This window comes from Caretta caretta, chromosome 9 (genome assembly GCF_965140235.1).
Source record: "Caretta caretta isolate rCarCar2 chromosome 9, rCarCar1.hap1, whole genome shotgun sequence".
Lineage (NCBI taxonomy): Eukaryota > Metazoa > Chordata > Testudines > Cheloniidae > Caretta > Caretta caretta.
The window spans coordinates 26,725,899-26,747,358 of record NC_134214.1 but is presented as its reverse complement, the minus strand read 5'-3'; the positions used below and the strand labels follow the sequence as shown (position 1 = coordinate 26,747,358).

At 38.8% G+C, this 21,460-nt stretch overlaps 1 protein-coding gene across 16 annotated transcripts in view; it reads left to right on the top strand.

Moving 5' to 3' along the window:
- Positions 1–21,460, top strand: part of MBNL1 (muscleblind like splicing regulator 1) — a 196,510-nt gene that overhangs the window by 149,148 nt on the left and 25,902 nt on the right. For 12 of the 16 annotated variants that reach the window (XM_048864448.2, XM_048864460.2, XM_048864452.2 and 9 more), the window contains 3 exons: positions 10,507–10,677; positions 12,055–12,147; positions 19,370–19,570. In XM_048864448.2, coding sequence (XP_048720405.1) covers positions 10,507–10,677; positions 12,055–12,147; positions 19,370–19,570 — 465 coding nt within the window. The remainder of the gene's footprint in view (positions 1–10,506; positions 10,678–12,054; positions 12,148–19,369; positions 19,571–21,460) is intronic. The other 4 variants (XM_048864457.2, XM_048864456.2, XM_048864459.2 and 1 more) reach the window with 1 other exon arrangement.

Sequence of the window (21,460 nt, the reverse complement as noted above, 5' to 3'; positions counted from 1 at the left end):
ATTTTTCCCTCCCCTTTAGCATGATAAAATATTCACAACAGTGCCCAAGTATAACATTGTAAATACACGAGGGAAAAGCAACTCTGCAGAGGTGTTATAGTATTCTCTTGGACTGGGCAAATGCAGGCCAGCTACTTCTAATCCCAGTCACCTACTTTTGCCAAGGCTAGACAGTTAAAAATATTGCAGACATAACGCTGCCCTAATTTAATGACACTCAGGCTGGTTGTTTAGCACAGCCTGGGCTTTCAGCCTAAATGTCGTTGATATGATAGCAGGAGAAAAACATCATGTGATAGCTGTCTGTGCTTTCCCCTCTCACTTTCACATTCCTACTTATTAAGATACATTGTTACCATGGCTGACATTACCATGGCTCACAACAGCTCCGTATTTTTTCTCTCTTGTTTTAATGCATATTTATGAATAGTCTGCGTAGAAAGTCTAATTATAATATCAAACATTGCACTATCTTTGTAACACTGTTGTCAGGAGTCAAGCACTTTGAGTGTTGTAAAGTGGTGTTATAATACGGATGATCTGGTTTATGGGAGCCAAATTACATATTGTGATACAGTAGCCTTATGGTTTTATGAAAAATTATGCAATGATGAAGAAATATCATATTTTGACCAAGTAACATATACAATGCTTGTGTTTTAACTATATGAGTAATGTAAATTGACAGTAAAATCTGTCTGATTGGTTTGCTTTATATGTTGTTTTTTGGGGTGTCACGTTGTCTACAGTGGATCACAACTGTGAGTCCTACCTCAGTGTAGATTGTCAGAAAAGGTCAGACACCCCAAACTGGTGGTGTGTTCTGAAATTAGATTTAACCAAGCCAGCAACACTTGTGAACATCTGGATCACTATAACAGTCTTATCATGGAGTCACGGGCAGTCCCTCAGGTATGATCTCCAGTCTATCATGCCACCTAGACAAACTGGACTTAGTGATAAATGGTCAATCACACCACATCAGGTTGCTTCCAGTCCCAAGAGACCTATCACTTAACCCAGATCAACTGGTAACCTAGATCTTACACCAAAGACCATGCCTGTAGCCAGTCCTGGAATAAACCATCTAAAGGTTTATTAGCTAGCAATAAGAGAGTTATTTACATATTCAAACAAGCAAACATATACACACAAAGGAGTTAACATCTAAAGACTGACAGAGCTGCAGAGATCTGTCTATTCAATGTGTGTTTCAGGGCAGACCCGGGGGGACCCCCTGGGGATCTCTGACTTCAGTTTGGTGTCTCTAGACCTATCACAGTTCAAACAGTGAAAAAGATCTCATCAGCTATTTTTATTTCCTTCTTCCAGCATTAAAAGCGATGGGAGGAAGCCTCCAGCACATAGTCCTCTGTGGGTGCGATAGGGCCATTAACCATTAATTCCTTCTGGATTGGCTGGGGAGGTGTCAATTCCCATGCGTCAGTTCACAAGTTCAGAGCAAACATTTTCAAAGTTATAAAGCAAAACGTACAAATTTTCTTATAACACAGAATACAGACATTATAAGTGTGATTAATGCATGCAGCAGCCAACAAGCATTTCACAGACTCTAAATGTTAAATACATTCTTATTAGGCTAATACCTATTCTGAGCAAAACTAACGTATGGGTGAACTGGTCTGGTCTCCAGCTATAAGTTTGTCAGTTCTTAACTAACGACTGCCGCCTGGGCACGAGCTGGCATCTGGCCTGCCAGTGTCACAGCAGCGCTATCGGTATTCCTTAGCATGAATATGTTTGCTAATTGCCTAACAGTAATTTGACCTCTTCCAAACTCTGAAAAGGATGCAACATGATTAGATATGTTAAATTGCTAATGCACCTGAAATGTGATAGCTTTTCTTTGGAGTAAAAATAGATGGCATCAGTTATAGAAGAGTTGCTCTTCCCTCCTTAACAAATTTCTTAAATTATTTTTAAGAGTCAGATGGTAGCATTGTTTTGTGTTATTTAATCCCAAATATATTTAGTTAAGAATACTGACTTTGCATGGAGAGGAAATGTGCAGAAAAAACTTTTATCACTGCTGATACACAGATGGTGTCCTGAATCAGGAGACGTTCTTTGGTTATTATGGCCAGACCCTCAAGACTTCGCTACAGCCCTAATGGATGAGAACATTTTAGTAATAAACTTGGGCAAGATGCATGTATTCTGATGGTTCACATATTGAAGCACCGCTATGCTTGCATTCCAGTAGCGATACCATAAATAAGTTCTTTGCCTGACATCTCTGCTTGTCCCTAACATCTGAGGGCAGAAGGAGGGGGAACTTTTTCCTGGTAGCTCCTCATTTACTGTCATCCAAATGCATTTTGTTGAAGTACCATAATATCCAAATTGAGACTGTTGGAGAACACAGTACCAGTACACTGAGAGTTAGGATTACTATATGTCTGGATTTTTCTGGACATTGCCTCCTTTTTGAGTCTCCATCCTCTGTCTGGGCATATTTTCAAATAACAGGAAATGTCCAGGGTTTTTGCAGATCAGAGGCTGCGGTTCAGAAAGAGCCACGCAGCATCTGCAGTTGATTGGTCCATTCCCCTGCAGCCACAGCTGCCAAATCCCACTCACCCAGGCCCCGGCTCCCAGCCCTGGGGGGGAGGGGTCCTTCCCAGGGGCACTGACTGACAGCTGTTGTCAGAATCACCAAGAATCACAGCAACGTTCAGTTTACTCCTAATCTCAAAGGACGAGTAGTTTACCCAGGTCAGTTGCACTTTAAGTCTCACACCAAAGATAATGCTTGTAGGCAATTCTATAGTAAACTATATGACGATTTATTAAATAGATAAAGGAAAGTAGGGAGTTGTTTATAAGATTAAAGCAAGCAAACAAACATAGACAAACCAATGAGTTTACAGTCTCAGGTTTCAAAAGGAAATACAGGTTTCTATAATCAGCAGGCTCTTTTTGACCTTTAGGGCTAATCCAGGCTAAGCAGCTGGGGATCTCTTGCTTATGCCTAGAAACACCTTGTCCCTGCAGAGTCCAAGCAGCGTAGAGTTTGTTTGGGGTTTTTAATCTCATCCTTCCATGTGCTTTGAGCTGCAAACTTGGCTGATGGGAGGAGTCCACTTGCATGACTCATCTTAATGGGGAGGAGTGCAGAAAAAAAATAAGTCTTTAGTTCTTTTGTTGACCATTGCTTAGTCCAGATATAGGACAGTTTCAGTTGTAAGATCCACCCATAGCCTGTCAGGTTTTGATGGACTTCCTCTTTTGAAAGGGGCATAACAATTACTGTAGAGCAGCTCTTCACACAAATTAATGTCCCTTTCCTGTATGGCGATTCATACAGTCACAATACAACCGCTCAAATACTATGTTACAATATGGAACACAAATATTATTACAAGTACGTCACAGTCATTTAATAGAGTCTAAACATTAAACATTTTCTTAGAATGCTAATATTGATTTTATCAATATTAACCCATAAGTGATCAAGACAGATTCCAGCTGTCAGTGTCCACCTGGAACATGGGGACCTTGGCATGAGCTGGCACCTGGACTGTCAGCATCACAAGGTGAATCAGTGACATTTCCCTATTTGTAGCTCATCTCATAAAAATCCCCCATAAAATGGAAGGAGTGGGCAAGAGACAATGAAAATCTATAGGGAAAATAGGAAGGTAGGAGACTAATCTGTGTCCACATTGTATCTGTGAATCAAGTTCTTCTTTAGTCTAAAAATGGGGTAACTCACAGAGTGCTCATACTGTAGTTTCACTTCACTCATTTGACAGTAATTAAGTCTGATTTTCTACACTGCTTTAGTGTAAAATGTCATCTTTCAGGCAGCTAGTAAAGATCTGTTGTTTTTTTTGTAAATCATCAGCAGGGATTATTAACATGGATTTTAATATAAAAAAGTTAGACCAAACTAAATATGGTCCAAAGACTCTGGTTCTTTTACAGAATATTACAACTTATATTAAATATGATTGGAAAGTCATGTGTTGAAATGAAGTTGGTTTATTTGTGCAAATTTGATTTAAATACCTGTCCATGCTGTCAGTGTGTTGCTAAAAAATCAATCAGGATTAATCAGTTCTAAAGAATCTTTAAAGATTAAGGGCCATATTCCCTCCTGAGCCAAGATAGCTTGGTACAGGAGAGAGGGGGACGTAAGACTTCAGGTTGCTGGTTACAACTCCATGAGTCTTAAGTTCTCCTGATCCTTCTGACAATTATAGCAGCCTCGGGGCTACTCTGTACTTCTGACAGCTGATTATGGTCCCAAAGGAGCAGAGCTCTGTTCCATTACTGGCTCTTCCCCTCCCTCCTTTGACAAAGCTCTGTCCTGGGGCATTGCAGTTGGCAGAGGAGCCAGCCCCACCAGCTTTTATGCCTGTTGGAAGTTCCCATCTGCTAGGGGAATTCTCAGCTTGGTAATCATGGTCAGATTCTGGCTCCTCTGTGTTACTTAGTGTAAAGGAGCCAGACTGCAAACTAGAATCTGGCCCATAATCATCTGGAAATGTAGTAGTTATGCCTTCCCATTAAGTCTTTGAGAATTATGCAACTAAACCCCACAAGCACTATCACTTGTTGACTTAGGGGCAGATGTTTGATTTATTTCAATGGCAGTTAGGCACCTAAATACCTTTTTAAAATCTGTCCATTGGACTTCAGAGTGAAAGTTGCAGTTATGTGGGGTGATGATATTACTCCAGCTTCAGAGGTGTTTCAGGACTGCTGTAATGTCATAAGATCACAGGAGTTGAAGATTATAAAGACCTGCTAAACCAATTGCATCCTTCTGCACATTCATGATATATAGTCCTGTGCAGAAGGATAGAATATATCAGATTTGAGGGCATGTTTTTTTCCAGCTGTATTTATAGTAATGTTGAATATTGAGGTTTATGTACTCATTTTATGCTTGAAATAACAAGCTAAAATTCAACACTTTGCTCATTTATGGATTTTTTTATTTTTATGCTTTTAATGTACCTCCCTCCCCCCACAAATCTCTTATTTATTACATAGGATTTGATTATCACATAGTGTTCTAATCTTTATTTGAAATATTAAACTGGGTCCCCCCAGATAGTCAGTGTCAAAATGCTACATTATTTGGTCAGATTACACACAGTATTTCATATCTTATCTACAATGTAATTGTTGCATTTTTCTCCGTTAACTGCACCCTGACTTTATTTTTTTACCTGCTGCTGACATTTGAGGATATATTGCAAGGGAAGATGACGCCAAGCACAGCTTACTATGTGTACCATTGGCCTGTTTTTTAAAGTTTTAACAAATTTTTAACTGTTTGAGAACAGATGTTTTCAGCTAAATTGTCATCTGCCTTAATTTGATCAAACGTATGCTGTCACTTTTACAGGCTAACAAGAAAATCCTTTTATTCATAGTAGAATCATAACATTACATATAGCCATTAACTGAGACTTCCCCAATTGTCATTTAACTGTATCACACAATTATGGAGGACAAGGACTAACAGGCTGATTCTGCTCTGAGTGGACTAACTCAGGTATGAGTCCATTGACCTAAAAGAAGTTAGGTGGCTTTGAAACCAGTATAAGTGATAACAGAATCTGACCCGATAGCTTTAGACCCTGATTCTAGCCCAGACGCTGCCCTTACACAGTCCCACTGACTCCATTTGTACTCTGGCCAAGTGCAGGGATCTGTGGCCAGCTTGTCTGGCACACTACAAAGATGTGTAAATAAGAATCTCACAAAATCTTCACAATGGCTGGAGATGTACCAAACGCAATCTAGCAAATCAGTTACACTTACATAGTATAGGACAAGAAGCAGGCTATGCATGGGCCTCTCACTCCAAATATGTATGCTCCAGCAATTGTTTATGCCAAAGGAATGAAGCCCCTGACTGTGTTCATTAGAGACCAGATCCTCAACTTGAGTAAATGGGTACAGCTTTATTGAAGTCAGTGCAGCTATGGCACTTTATACTAGTGGAGGATCTGGCCTGAAAGCTCTCTTTGTGTGCTTTACCACTCACCCTCCATTTGCCTCTTCTTCTACCTAGCTCTCTATCACCACTGTATTCTGATCTGTAGTGTTGTGCTAAAGACCTGCTACAGTGACCTTGTATTGTACATAAAAGTACAGAAGTGATTATGTGAAATTACTTACTGTGAAATTAATTACTTTTAACATATGAAGAACCTCCAAGTGGAGCTTCTTTTTGGCTTGCTTGCCTGTCTTCTGCAATCTCAGAATTGTATGTATTCTTACAATCCATCCAGAGCTTCTAGTCAGATTCTAAAGTGGATAATGCAGCTCACTGGATTGGAGTCACCTCCCAGCTATAAGAGCCATGCTGCTGGGGAGGGAGGAATCAGAGATGCATTTTAGGGCAGCCTTTTCTTGGGAATGAGGATTCCTTTCCCAGAGGATTCCCAAGATGCAAAGGGTTAGAAGGCTGCACTACAGTACTCTGCTGCCTTCAAGACTAGTCCAAACCTTCCTGCCTGAGGAAAAAATTGCAAGGAAACTGTAAAATTTAGTTTGTGGGCTCCCCAGTCTCTGTCCTGTGATCTTTTTAACCCTTACATCTTTTTTCTCAACATTCTGCTAAACTTAAAAAAAAAGAGTTAAAACAACATTGAGTCAGACTTTAAACTAATGAAAGAAAGGAGGATTACATAAAGTGACTCAGCAAAACAAAACTGACACACTGCAGTCCTTGTGTCATTAAACACGGACTTGTGTTTAATGCTGCCCATACATTATGTCTTCTAGATAAAGCCATGTCCTGTTGTAGCATTAGACAGGATTATCTCTAGGTGTCAAAGATGAATAAGAAATCTCTCACTTTCCTGCCACCCTAGCGTGCAATTTCAGATTAGAATTTCTTTTTGGAAGAGGGAACTTTATTTGGTTTTGGATGCAAACTGTTTTACAGATCATCACAGTCTTGTTAAATTTCTGCAGTTTTTAGTTAGATATGATATTTCGCCAATTAGATCCTCCTTATGGTGGCTTGGAACATCATGAGGGAATTAAGTTGTATTTATGCCACAGCGTATGCACTGTGTAGATACATACGTTCTCTATGTGAGATCTTCATTGATTAGATGGCTTAGCAAAAACATCATTGAAGGAACTTTTTTTGTGGAGGTTTGTTTAAAAAAAATGCAGTCCATAAGCCAGATGTAATATAATTTAGGGGTGTGTGTGTGTGTGTAAATGTTGAATATTAGGAAATACCAGGTTTTGCTATTTAAGGATGAGACGTGTTCTTCTCTGAGATGGACAGGGAACTCTAAAAAAGTCATAAAGGTACTAAAATTAGATTTCTTCAATTTATTCAAATTTAACCTTGAGTTAATTTAAGAGTTCAGGTACAGTATGGGTACATTCTTAATATAGCCTTCCATTCATGTGTTTCAAAAAAGAATAACAAGGTATTTTTAATATTAAAGTGTATATTTGGGGGCTGCAAAATGGCCTTGCAAAGTCTGCTTTCTCGCTGTCTCAGCCCAATCCAATTGCCTTACGTAGGTGTAAGGCTAATGGAAATGATGGAGGACTGTGTCCCCCAGATCCGCATGCAGAGGGAATCCTCTGAGGCATGGATTGTCTCCTCCCATCTTGTAAGGAAGGTGAGCTTCCTACAAGGAATGGCCTTCTTTCAGACTTCAAAGAGGGCTCTCTGCTCCTGAGATCTCTGTGGAAGACTGGGAGGGAAAGAGAAAAAGGGCAAGGACTGGGTAAGCTAGGGGCAGGAGTGTCCCACTCTGTCTCTGTGGACTTTACCTGGAAAAGATCTGGCTGTATTATCTGGAGCTTTTCTCTAGAGCCACTTCCACAGTCCCCTACTCCTTCCCCCAAAAGGGGTCCGTAAGGCAGCTGTAGCTGAGGAAAGCTCATGGAGCAGTGTGGCTCCAAAGAATACATGCCACAGAGAGTTGCTTTCTCTGCCTACATATGGATGTCAGGGCCTCCGGCAGATCCCAGGAGATCCATGGGACTTGGGGGCAGGCCCTGTGACTCATTCTAAATGAGGGTAAACCACACAGCAGAGCAATAAGGAAGGAACTCTGTGAGGGGAATTCTCATTCAGATTTCCTCCACCTGATCCCCATGCCACAGGTTTTACCGTGGGAAGGGATACTCTGGGAATTTGCTGAGGCTGTATTAACTCCCACAGCTATTGTGATCCCTTCTGGGGGTATGGATAGATGCACCATTGGGAGGTTGGGAGTATAAGTTCTTCTTCCTCCAGACAGGTCCACAGCTCCTCATCATGGAAGTATTTTTGGCTTTCTGTAGCAACGTATCCTTTCCCTAATATGCCTCAGCCTGTCACAGAACCATCGTCCATGACCTTCTGAGGGCTGCTAGCTCAAGAAGCTACAAGTATGTCTCTCAGCTTGCCCAGCAGCATGGTAGCGCTATTGTTTGTTCAATACCTGCATCCTGCATTTTTTCTATTGTGACTGTAATAAATCGGTAGCTATGTTTATCCATCCTTGATCTGGATAAACAGGATTTGGTAGATTGCACCTTGTAATGGAAACTATACTTCACTCATGGAAATGTTCTAAATAATTATAAATAGGTGCTCTGAAAAATACATTTTAGTGCAGTATTCTTTAGAGTGACTGCAATGGGTACATAACCCCAAAGCAATTTCAAGAATTATGTATAATCCCATTATCAGACATACTGCCTTATGCAAAGATCATTGAAATGCCAATTGGCTTGCTGTGAAAACGAGGTTCATATATGTTGAGCTGCCAAGAGTAGAAAAAGATAGGTAGGAAAAAAAGGGGGGTTTTGACTAAAAAAGAGAGTTCAAATTAGCTTTGTGGTTTTTTGAGCAAAATTCAGTGTAAGGTCAAACTATATTGAGTTAATTTGTTTCCTGAAAAAGCAAAACCAAGCCAGATGAAAACAGCTTAAATTAAGGCTCTGTCTCTGCTCCTGCTTGGATTCATTTCAAAGATTAAGAGAGGAAGCAAAAACTTACAGTTTAAGAGATCGGTTCTCCCAACAATTGATTTTATTCTCCTTGTATTTGTGTTTTTTCAGTTGATTTAGTGTCTCAGTGGAAGAACGGTCTTCATTGTTGAAAGTTTAAGAACAATTATTGCATAGAGTTTTTCATATTGCTAATGAATGACGATGATTTCTATCCTCAGTCCTATGAAATGTTAAAGGGATACCATCATCTTAAAAATCATACTTCTCTCTGGTAATGTTTTATCTAGTGTTGTGATATGTATTGTTACAATAATTACTATAACAGAGATTTACTGAGGGAAATTGTTTTTCCTGCTTTTCCTGCTTTTCGCATTTGGCAGCATTTTTACTCCTTCTCCTGTATATTTAGTAAAACCAGCATTTTCCAAAGTGACCTGTGATTTTCGGTGCCACCTTTTTGGATGTCCAATGCGGGAAACCTTCAGCCTAGCTTCTCAGAGTGCAGCGCTTGCACGGTTTCCAGTGACTTCAGCTGGAGCCTTGAGTGCTCAGCACTCCCCAAAACGAGGCCTCATAGTTTCACAAGCTGGGAACCCAGATTTTAAGGAAGGCACCCAGAAATCAGAGGTCACTTTTGAAAACATTTTCCGAAGTAAGTTTCCTTTGTTACGTGTGGGGTCTTTCACACAGCACCAGGGAAGAGAGAAACGGTTCTGAAATAACAGGCAAAGTTGTCTTCTTGTCAGGAGGACTCTGGGGTAGGTGATGTACCTGAAATTACTTCTACCTCATTTTAAAAAAAATATGACTGAAGTTCACATTGATGCATCCTTTTAATCTAGACAAAATTAGCATGTCAAATCTGTTGCATAGAACATGCATATTACTGCCACAGTTGGTTTCTGCCTCTCATAGATGGTGTGTGCCATTGCAAAAAAGAAAAAAAATGTATTTGATATGATCACCTTTTCCCAGGAGTGCCATGTGGTGGCAATAATCAGAGCTGTAGAACCTTATTGGTTTGCAGTGTTATTTCCCTAGTAATATTTCTACCCTTGAATGCTAGCCTAACCTTTCATTGCTTCCTGTTCCCCTTATTATAATGCAAACAGATCCATCTTTAGCATGTTCAGAGTAGTATTTGTACTTTCTTGGGCTCACTTCTAAAGTTGGACTGCACTCCAGTAGTTGGATGTCTGGCTGTACAGCCTTTTGCCAATGTGGAGACTTGTGGAGGCAGGTCTGTGGGTTACATGAGTGCTTTGGCTAGGGTATTTTTAATTGAAAAAGATTTTGTAACCACAGAAAACAGTTGTTTTCTTTTCAAGGGAACAGCATTTTGCTCACCTTTAGCAACAGTAGTTCTCTGAGGACGTGCTGTAAAAACATATAGTTTAGTGATACTACTTTAATGTTATCATTCTTTATTTATTGTTGCTCTTATAAATATTTGGTTATCCATATGTCACTTTGTTTGGTAAGTGACATAATGAAGGTGGATATTCCTGTGGCTGTTTTAACACCAGTTATGCTCATTTCTCCTATGTTTAGGGTCGATGCTCAAGGGAGAACTGCAAATATCTTCACCCACCCCCACACTTAAAAACACAGTTGGAGATAAATGGACGCAATAACCTGATTCAGCAGAAGAACATGGCCATGCTGGCCCAGCAAATGCAACTAGCCAATGCCATGATGCCTGGTGCCCCATTACAACCTGTGGTAAGCATGTTTTCAACTCTTACTTATCAACAGGGCAACATAGTGAAGAGCCACTGATAATTATAAAACAAGTTCTGGCAAATAGACTAAGACTGATGCTGTAAGATATCCAGTATCAGATATATAGTAAGATGCCAGTAAAATTTGGCATCAACCTCTAAATGATGGAGAAATCAAATACAATAAAGTGCTTTTCTGTAACCATTTATAGTGCTTTATTTTACCTTGTTTGAACTGTACTTGGAATAATATTATTCTTGTTTTGTTGATTTAATTATATTAATTTTAATTTGAAAAAATGTATGTCCATCCAGAGTGCCAGCAAAATAGATTTCGTTTGCACAGTTCACATGCTATAGGAATTTTAAAATTATTACATTTTCACAGTGCACTGTTAGACAAAGTTCAAAGCTGTCAGTTAGACCTGTGTGTTTAATGTAAATTTGATACGCCAGGTCAACACATCAGGCTTGTCAGGCAGAAGGATCAGTAAATTAATCCCATTTTTAAAAATGGGAATAATCAGGAAAACCTATCAGAAATCTGTTTTCTGGTTACAACATGACCTAATCATTAATACATATTGCCTGTCCTACTTTTCTGATACCTTGCTTAATATGCACATGGCAGTGTATCCCATAAGCTGGTCTCCAAGGGGATGAGTTAGTTTATATTGCTGCAATGATCCACAGCCTCAGTGTATATAAATATGACTGTCATCAGCCAATTATATACGTACGCAGTTGAGAGCTGAACACACAGTGCAGGACACATCACTGATTTAATTCCACTGAAGTCAGTTGAGTTAAACTGAGAATAAATTTGGCCCCCAATCCTTCAGGTCCAAGCCACTAACTCAATTACTGGAGGGCACCAGTAAAGATGAACAGGACTGGTGTGTTCTATGCAAAAAAGTACACAAGGCAGTCCACTGCACTGCCAGTTGCAGGAGTTCTTTTATTTCATATATAGGGGATGAAGGGAGGTAAAGTGATAGCCTATGAGAAGTGAATGGATAGAAAACCCTACATCTGCACTTTCCCCTGTTTGTTCCCCAAGCATCCTGTCTTCGTTGTGGGTAACTTGATGAAATAGAATTCACCCTTGGATACCTTCCTCTTGCCTGCTTGCCTCGCAGACTGCATTAATAATTTGTGATTTGTCTTTTTAACTTGGTTTTTATTTTAAAATAATGTAGTAATAATTTAAAATTCCTAAATGTAAAAGTAGAGATTGCAAAAATCAGAGCAGTAGCAAGAATTATCATAGTTGTGTAAAACAGTTGCAAGGTCCCACGCTTGCTGGGTTTAAAAATATCAGTAATCTTTTAAACATATTTTAATTAGTTAACTCAATACAATTATTATTCTCTCATAGAACTATATGCCTCAGTCATTCCAAAAAAGAGGGGGGGAGGGATCTCCATATTACATCGACATTGATACCAATTATCAATACCATACGTTCAAGGTGAGAAAATATTACATTTTAATTTTTGCTGTGTTGTGATAGGCCTTTCTTCAAATTAAAAGTAGTACTAGTTAAAGCAAGGAAATTCAGTAGACTGATAACAGCATACTAACTCCAGAATGTTAAGGTACCATACTAACAGTGGAGATGATATAATGTTATCAAAATATAACCCAGACAGTACTCTACAATGTGGCCTACCAAAGGCCTCAACCTGTGAGTTGGTGCCCCCTGACTTTTGCCTGCTTTCTTATATGAAATAATTCCATTCTTTGTACCAGTCAAATAGCTCAAATGTAGAATATGTCTTCTGGGTTGTATATTCAAAATAGCCCCAAACTGGTCATCCAAGTTTTTGAACATCCAAAACCATAGATGTATTTGTGCAAATCCAAGTTTTGGACCATGCAAGAACTTGGCTGTGCAAGTTTAGGAGGGTGCTTTGGAAAAATATTGTCCATAACACATAATTTATTTGTATAATGCAGTATAACCAAACATAGCTTCCACTTGTCCTTTGCTTTGCTCATACTAATATATAGATGCTATAGCTAAGCTGCAATGACATTTCTATTTTAAAACAATACTAGAACAATAATTTTCTGCAAGATAAACAAATGGAAGTAACATTTACTTTAATATTAAAGTTGGTAGGTCAAATTCTGCCTTTTCTTAGATCCATGCAGTCCCAAATCGGGAGCAGAATTTGGATCAATGTATTTTAACCCATAGCATAAAGGCGTCTGTTTATGTTCCAAAAAGCCCTTTATATTAAGGGACAAAACTCTTACATGTGCAATTTTTATATGTAATCACTTGAGTGCAAAAACAATAGAATTTATTTTTTCAAAGGCCATGTGCATTCAATGTGTGCATGTACAATAGGGGGTTTTGGTGCACCAGCGATATTGTCTGCAAATGGATGCCACTCTAATAATCTGGCCCTAAAATTGTTTAATGGTTTCCTGAGCATAATTGAAACCGATGTTATTACAGAGTATTGTAGGAAAAATATATATGATCACATTTGACTCTGGTTCTTGTTGCCTTGTGTACTGTTTACTAAAAATCAATAACATATGATTTAACAAAAGTGAAATGAACTAACTTAGCGAAGAACCTGAAGTGAGGAAGTAAAGTGATAGGATCAATTCAAAAACCATACTTCTGTTTGACAAATGTTTTTAATTATTTTTGATACCAGTAATGGCTGTGAATACTATAACTGGAAGAGATTAGAGGAAAAACATTCTCTCTCTCTTTTTCAGTTTATTTACTTCATTCTTTTGTCAGCCTTTATGTATAATCTATTTCCTCTGATATAGTCAGTTTCCCCAAAGTGAAGAGATTTAAATCAAGGTAAATCATTTATATCACATGATTTTTAAAAATCATTGGTTAAAATCAGGCTGAGGTTTTATAAAACTAATTTGAAAATTTGAGCTCTTACAACTTCAGATTAAAATTTATAATAAACTAAATGTTCGATGATGGGGCCACTGCTAGTAAGGTATCTTTTTGGAATTTTACAAACTGCGATAGCCAAAAATATTGAAAATGAATTGATTCTGTAAACACTTAAGAAAGTATATAACTTTATTCCCATCAATTTCATGTGCTTAAAGTTAAATATGTGCATAAGTATTTACAGCATCAGGAGCTAAAATTATAGTTTATATAGTTTATTATAGTTATAGTTATGACTACAGATAGTCATATCTGTGCAAAGTGAATAAAAAGTATTATTACAATTAGTGCCTAGAAGCTCCAGGCAGGATTGAGGTCTCATTTTGATAGACACTGTACAAATACATAACGTGACACAGTCCTTGCCCTGAGGCACTTACAGTCTAACTACGTATAAAACACTGCTGTTTTGACTTGCTTACATTCTACATGGGTAAAGTATGTGACTACACAAGACTCAACACAGTGGAGAGTCAGAAAGAACCACATCTGCAAACCCCACAGAAATATACTAATTCTTTCAGCCTTCTCAGAGCATCCTCCTTGTATTTATCAGGATTGCCTAAGATTCTTAAATTATTGATTTGTGCTTGAGGCAGAGTGCTCCAGGCAGAGCCTCTAGCCTATGAGTGCTACCAGTGCTGGGCACAAATTTTGCTTCCATTGAAGTTTCAGTGGGAGCAAGTTTGTGCTGCAAACACCCTGATCTAGTGTGTGTGGCTTTTCTCAGTCACCTGAGGGTCCACTGCTTATACACTGCCAGAAAGTTGTGTCCCTTGATTTGACTATAATTGTCAGGCAATGGTGCATTCCATAAAGCTGCCTGGGAATTTATTCTAAGTTTTGAAACAGTGTGAAGTTTGGTTCTTGGACCTCTCTTTCACTGATGTAGCCACAAGGGAAGTTCTCAGCAGAGTATGCCAGCCAGCACCTTTACTTTCGGTGGCTTGTTGATTAAAGAAATCCCCTTTTTGTTGTTAAAGTAATAACTTAATATTCCAGGCACAGGTAGTAGCTACTGAAAGCTATATTATAGGTTTTCTTTCTCATAACTTTCTCAGATTCCTTTTTTATGAAAATTGCCATGTTTGGTTTCAGTGCGGAGGTGTTGGGGGTTTTTTTGATTTGTTTTTTGTTTTTGTGTTGAAAAGTGAGCCAGTTCAGCCAATTTTGAATTATATGAGCTTGAGAACACATTTCATATGTGTTTTGATCAAAACTGGCAATTTTGTATGTGTATACTAGAAGTTTTCTGAACTCTTTATTAACATGGGTTAAAGACATGTTTATTAAGGGACATTGTACTAAAGCCTGTAACATTTGCAATCTGAATAGCGTTCAAGGAACCCAGTCAGTTGAGGGCAGCTGTATTGGAGCGTGTTGGATTACAAATGAGTTTATTGTACCTACAGATCCTGGAATTTATTGGCATAAACAAATTTAAGTCAAATAGTTCTATGTTTTATTTATTTATTTTTGCTTTGAGGCGCCAAGGAAATTAAATGTAAAGATAAAAAAATAGAAATAACTAAATACCAAGGTTAGAAAAATTAAGCTCTCAAAAGTCATGAAATTTCCAAAGTAAAGGTTATTCATACAATGTTAAGGCAGCCTCATTATCCGGCTTCACCAGAAGGAGAGCAGGAGACACTGGATGTGCTTTAATTAGGCTTCAACTTTATTATGAACTGTCTGGGGGTACCCGATAGATAAAAGTGTACAGTGCAGATAACTCCATGATCATTTCAATAGCTACCTAGGGGCTTCTGTCCGCCCACCCTCCCTGTCCATCCTGCTCCCCAGCCAACCAGCTGCTATGACCTTATCCTCCCCCACACCTTAATTGAGGGTGAAGAGATGGTCTGTAATGGAGGGGTGGCTGGCTCCCTACTATTGCAGTCATAGGAGCCCAGAACCCCCAATGTTTCCGTTCCTTTAACAAATACCTCCTTTTAAATCCCTTACCAAGTCATTTATCTGATCATTGTATTCCTTCTGTACAAGCCCTCCCAGCTTGCACCTGTGTACTTTCCCTGCTCTTCCAGCCCCCTGGGGGCCGGGGGAGGGGGGAAGGAGATGAGTCAGCATCCTCATGCTGACCTGATCTGTGTCTGCAGCAACTTCCATGCCTCTACCCTTAAAGAGGTACACACCTTCCCCTGACAGGCTAGACAAGGCCCCCCCGGCTTGAGGTGCTGTGCGATCATTGCCAGATTTTGAAACATGTTGTGCAAATAGTTGCAGGAAATATTTTGTCCCTGCTTTTATTTGTATGAACAGTTTCTGTTGCTCATAATATCCATCTACATGACATATAGGCACAATCAGGTGTTTAGATATCTGGGTAAAATTGCTGTTTGAAGCCACAAAATTAGATGCATAAAGGGAGAGGCCCAGTTCTGTCTGAAAATCAAGTCTTCCTGTTTTCCTTGTTCACTGTAAACCTTCATGTATTTATTGTTTGCTTTTAATGTACGAGATCATTAAGATTTATGGGATATGTAATGAGAGCAATTAATCACTGTGGGTGGAGCCGGTTGGAAATTTTTTTTTGAAATGTTTTTTCACTGAAAAATGCCATTTTCATCATACAAAAATATTTTGAAAAAAGGTGTCTATTGTGATGAAAATTCCCATAGAACAAAATTTCAGAATAAAAAGAAACTTTGGGAAAATTTTTCATTTTGAATAATTTCAAAATTTCAGGGTTTTTTTATTCTAATTTTTTTTATTTTTATATAATATTTATGATTTTACATTATTTCGTGACCAGTCCATAGTACTCTGTGTCAGAATGTTTCAGTGCAACACAAACCGCAGACAATGAAGGAAGAGCTCTGTGTAAGCTCAAAAGCTTGTCTTTCACCAACAGAAGTTGGTCCAGTAAATGCTATTACCTCACACACCTTCTCTCTCTAATATCCTGAGAGCAACATGGCTACAACAACACTGCATAGTATTATGTACACTTTACAGATGAGAAAATTAAGGCATATCTTGGTAAACCAGTGGCTTCCCCAATAGCACACGATGAGTCAGTAGCAGAGATGGAAATAAAATATAGGAGTCCCAACTCCCATTCCTCTGCTCTAACAAACTATATAACCTCCTTGCCCACAAACCCCTCTTCTGACTTACTCTGGATTTGCAGTAAATCCTTGTATAAAGGATTTAATGAAATGTTCTGAGCAATTGAAGCTGAAGCTTTGTGGGAACCCAAGGAGTTTCCTTGACTTGTTGTGAAGCATTTAGAAATATTTTGCCTCTACCCTGTATCCCCTTCCCTCAGTTTGTTTAATTACAGAATGTGAATTAATATTTTATTTCCATTTATTATGGCACAGTTACAAAATGTGAACTTTTTCAAAGAAGTTATGGTTTGTATATTTTTTACCTTGTTTCTGTATCATACTATCAGATACTGTGTATGTTGATCAACTGCATCATAGTTTATTTACCTAGTTTAATCAGAAACAATTAGTACCAGGTTTTGTTGGATATATTTCCTATATTAACTACACATAAAGTTTATGGAAATATTGTGGTAGAAAGAAATGAATAAACTGAAATCTCTGGGACCTGGAGAAAATAGTTATTGTAAGTAATACAAACTTATTCTTTGGAGAACTCTTTGGAGAAAATTAGATGTTAGAATTAGTTTTTAGAGTACAAAAATGGACAAATATCTCTTTGCATGATAATTTATATATATAATCTTCTGTGTGTGCAGTTCTCAGGTGTAACAGAAATGCCTTCAGCTCATCTAGGTAGCAAAGGTGGCTTAATACCATCTTTACCCTACTTCATCATGAGGTCAGCTAAGAGATAATTTAGCCTTGGTGTAACTGAGAGCAGTCTCACGGGTGCTGTAAGTTATGCCTACTCTTAATGGTTCTCTGCGGCCCCTGCACTGTCTGAGAATTGCTCTTAATGTATAGAGCTGGATTTACACACCACCTGCGAATTCCCCAATCCAGGGGAAATGCTGTGCTGCCTGCTTATCGCAGCTTGAAGTCACCTTTGCACCACAAGAGTGCAAAGGGACCTCAGGCTGGGTCAGTGTAATTAATTATTAATCTGATACAACAAATGTATACAGCACTTTGCAAAATACCTGTAAGACAAGGTTCAGAATGATTTGAGGCTGCTTTTGTAAAAGCTGCTACACTTCTCGTTGCAGTGATCTAAAGCCTGCAGTTTATTCCTAATTATCTAAATAGAAAACGAATAGAAAAAATATTATTTACCCTATAGTTGGTATAGTGAGCTGAAGGAGGGACTCTTCTAGCCATACATTGGTATCCATATAGTCACAGCACTAACTGGCCGGTTTTGTTGCTTGATCTCTTGTACTAATTTATCCATCTACTAACAGTATATTTAATGAAAGTACATTGTACGTTAGATGGAATTTGTCAAAATGTAATAAATATGCTGCTACTTACACTAAATTTGCCTGATTCTCTTCTCATTGACATTGATGAAGATCCAGACACTGGGATTTACTCCCAGTTTACACCACCATGCTTTGTAAACGATCTTTGTAAATATTGTGCCCTTTTCCGATATTTTTAGCTCCAGGCTTGCTAAGCAATTGAGTGACTTCTTAGAGAATACAAAAACATATCCTTGTGTAGCATGCCTGGCTAAGAGAAAACAGTCAAGAAAGAGAAAGGGAGATCCTTTAGGCTTTTAGGTACATATTCATTTGTAGTCTAAGAGGACAGGTTTGAAGAGAGCTTTCATGGTGCGTTTACCAGCTATTCTACTCAGATATCAAAAGTACGGACTCTGGGTTAAATTCTCCTGTCAAAAAGAAAAGGAGTACTTGTGGCACCTTAGAGACTAACCAATTTATTTGAGCATGAGCTGTTCCTCATTCTCCTGTCAGTTATACTGATGGAGCAATTCCATTAAATTCAATGAAGCAGTAGAGTTACTTCAGTTTTACACCAGTGTAACAGCACAGAATTTGGTCTTATAGTCTTCGTTGAGCTTCTGGACCTTTTTAAGTTCTCTCGTGACAGATGAACTTGAAGGAGCCTATAAAGGCTTCAGTTGTTGGCTTCAGTATCCAGGGCAGTGAGATTGTTTGTTTCATACGGAATGTCTGGATGGGCAACCTGTTTAGTTTTACCAAAAAGAATTATTGTTGTTGCTGTTATATTCTGATCTTGGACCTCTTTTACACTGGTGTAATTCCACTGCCTCAGTACTTATTTACAGTTGAGAAAATAAAAGGAGAATCTATGTCTGTGCTGTTTAACAATGACTGAATGGAAGGATGCCTTTTCTCACCCACTGAGATTCCTTTCTCATTTGTGGTTGTTTGTACACACTTCAAACCTGCACATGACGGTATCTGATATCACAGTTGTAAGATGCTTTTCTTACACGGCCATGTGGAAGTGCTGACTTGTGGCTGGGCAAATGAAGGGGTGATAGTCGAAGGTCAGTCATACTACTGCCACATGTCATATGCATGTTGGAATGACCATTTATAGAAAAAAATGAGTGGAGTCTTAAAATTGAATTCCATCTTAATGGAATTTTTACTAAATGAGTGTATTAAGATTCCATATATTTGCTGTATATTTCTTAGCTAGAACAAATGTTTTGTTTGTATTAATAGCAAAAATACACTGCTATCATGGGTAAAAAGACATCCAGAACCAGCCACTTTAGAGTATATGGTAGAACTTAATATACTGACTAGTATAAACATTAAAGAGTTGTTTCTTCTTTTTTTTTCCAGCCAATGTTTTCAGTTGCACCAAGTTTAGCCACCAATGCATCAGCAGCCTTTAATCCCTACCTGGGGCCTGTCTCCCCAGGCTTGGTCCCAGCAGAGATCCTACCAACTGCACCGATGCTGGTTGCAGGGAATCCTGGTGTCCCCGTTCCTGCAGCTGCTGCTGCTGCTGCACAGAAATTAATGAGGACGGACAGGCTGGAGGTAGGAAGTAATATGCTTTATTTCCTATTATTAATCTTATGGATTAGTCTCCTGCATCTTCAGTTCTGTGCTTGTGAAGGAAACTAACAGCACATAAATTACAATCCAGACCAGGGGTGTGCACAAGGCCGGGTGGGGGAGGGTGCGCTGGGGCAAGCAGGGAGGCCCTGGGACTGTGGTGGGGGAGAGGGAGAGCGAGCTCCTTCAGGCCCTGGGGCCGCAGCAGGGGAAGCAAGCTCCAGATCCTGGGCTGTGGCAGGAACTGACAGCTAGCTCCTCCAGCCCTGGGCCTCAGTGCAGTCACAGAACGTGCTCCTCTAAAAGGGTCAAATTTAAATCGCTGCACATGCTTCTGATCCAGATGGTTAATACGATGTCTTGATAAAAGCCTCTGAACAGAATGTGACATGACCTTCATGCAATCACTTAATAACACATACACTTTTCTCACTAACACAAAAGGAAATAGGTACCACTGAAACCTTTTAAGATTTGCTAAACCAAACACAAGAGTAGCAGCACCTAAGAACTATGTTAATGGGTGTGATGGATAGATATTGATAGTCAGGACTTGGTATAATGATACTTTAGCTACCTGTATAAGAGATCTTCTTCAGTTTCTAGCTTATTTCCATTCTGGGTGTATATGCTGCTTGAATTCCCTCAGAGGCCTCCTGTTTATCTTTTGCTACAGGCCTAATAAATTCTAGTTCTCTGTAGCTGTTCTTCTCGCTTGCCCTGAATCTTTTCTTATCTGAAATGCCTGACAGTGTTTTCAACACCTTATGATGTCTGTGGCGACATAGGCCCTGAGCCAGCACTGTGCTGCAGACTGTCAAAATATGCTGAAAGATGGCTTTCCTCTTAACTGTAGTTATCAGCATAGTCTGCAGGCTGGTGTTTATAATCCCAAATTGCACAGACTTGATATTTATAATTAAATGTTTAGAAAGGTTAAAAGACCATGTTAGCAACATATCATTTGCTTTGTTGTTCTGTTTCATGCTTTTAATAGGGTATTCAGATATTGTGGTCCCACCCTAAAAAGGCAACATTTAGCCATGGTTAGCACACAATAATATCTGTAACCCCAATTCTTTCCTATGTTGGGCAGTAACTTTGACAAATGAGAACTTTTTAGTACCAATCTCTATATTATCTTACAGATAGAAAAATAAATCTGTAACTCCCAGTCCTGCAAACGCTTAATCACATGATAGATCTTTAATCACACAGGTAATATTCTTTAAATTAAGAGAGACTGATGTTCATGTAAGTTAAAATTTGGGGAGTAGAGCCTCAGCTGCTCTAAATCAATTTAGACCAGTTTTGAATCTGGCCCTTCAATAACAGTACTTGGAAAAAATGTGAGAGGTAAAAATGATGTATTGCCATTCCAAACATTTTAAAATAAGGGGATTCATAACTTTTGTGCTTTTCTGCCATGTTTGGGACCTGCATCTGGAGGAGATCTGTCTCCTTATATGGAAATTAATTCCCTTCCCCAAACTCATCTCATGATTGCCAAATTGCAATGTAGAAAGTTGCAAGTTAGAAGCAATGTAGAATATCATCCGGAGTGTCATCACGCTCTGAATGTTTCCCAAGCCTGTCTGAACTATAATAAGAGTTTAGATCACCACAGTTTCCTCTTTTGAAAGATCACTTCACTTCCCTTTTTGGAGGCTTATTTCTTTTTTTTTTCTTTTTTTTTTTTAAGCGGGGGGAGAGCTTTCAGAAACCCAGCCAGATAACTGGTGTAGCAATTTTAGACCTATTCATGCAATGTTGACTCTTCTGTTACTTCCAAAACATCAAGGGCTTTCTTTTGATGACTTTTACATCATAGTGGATACTTGCCAGGGATGAATTAAGACCAATGAAGATAGA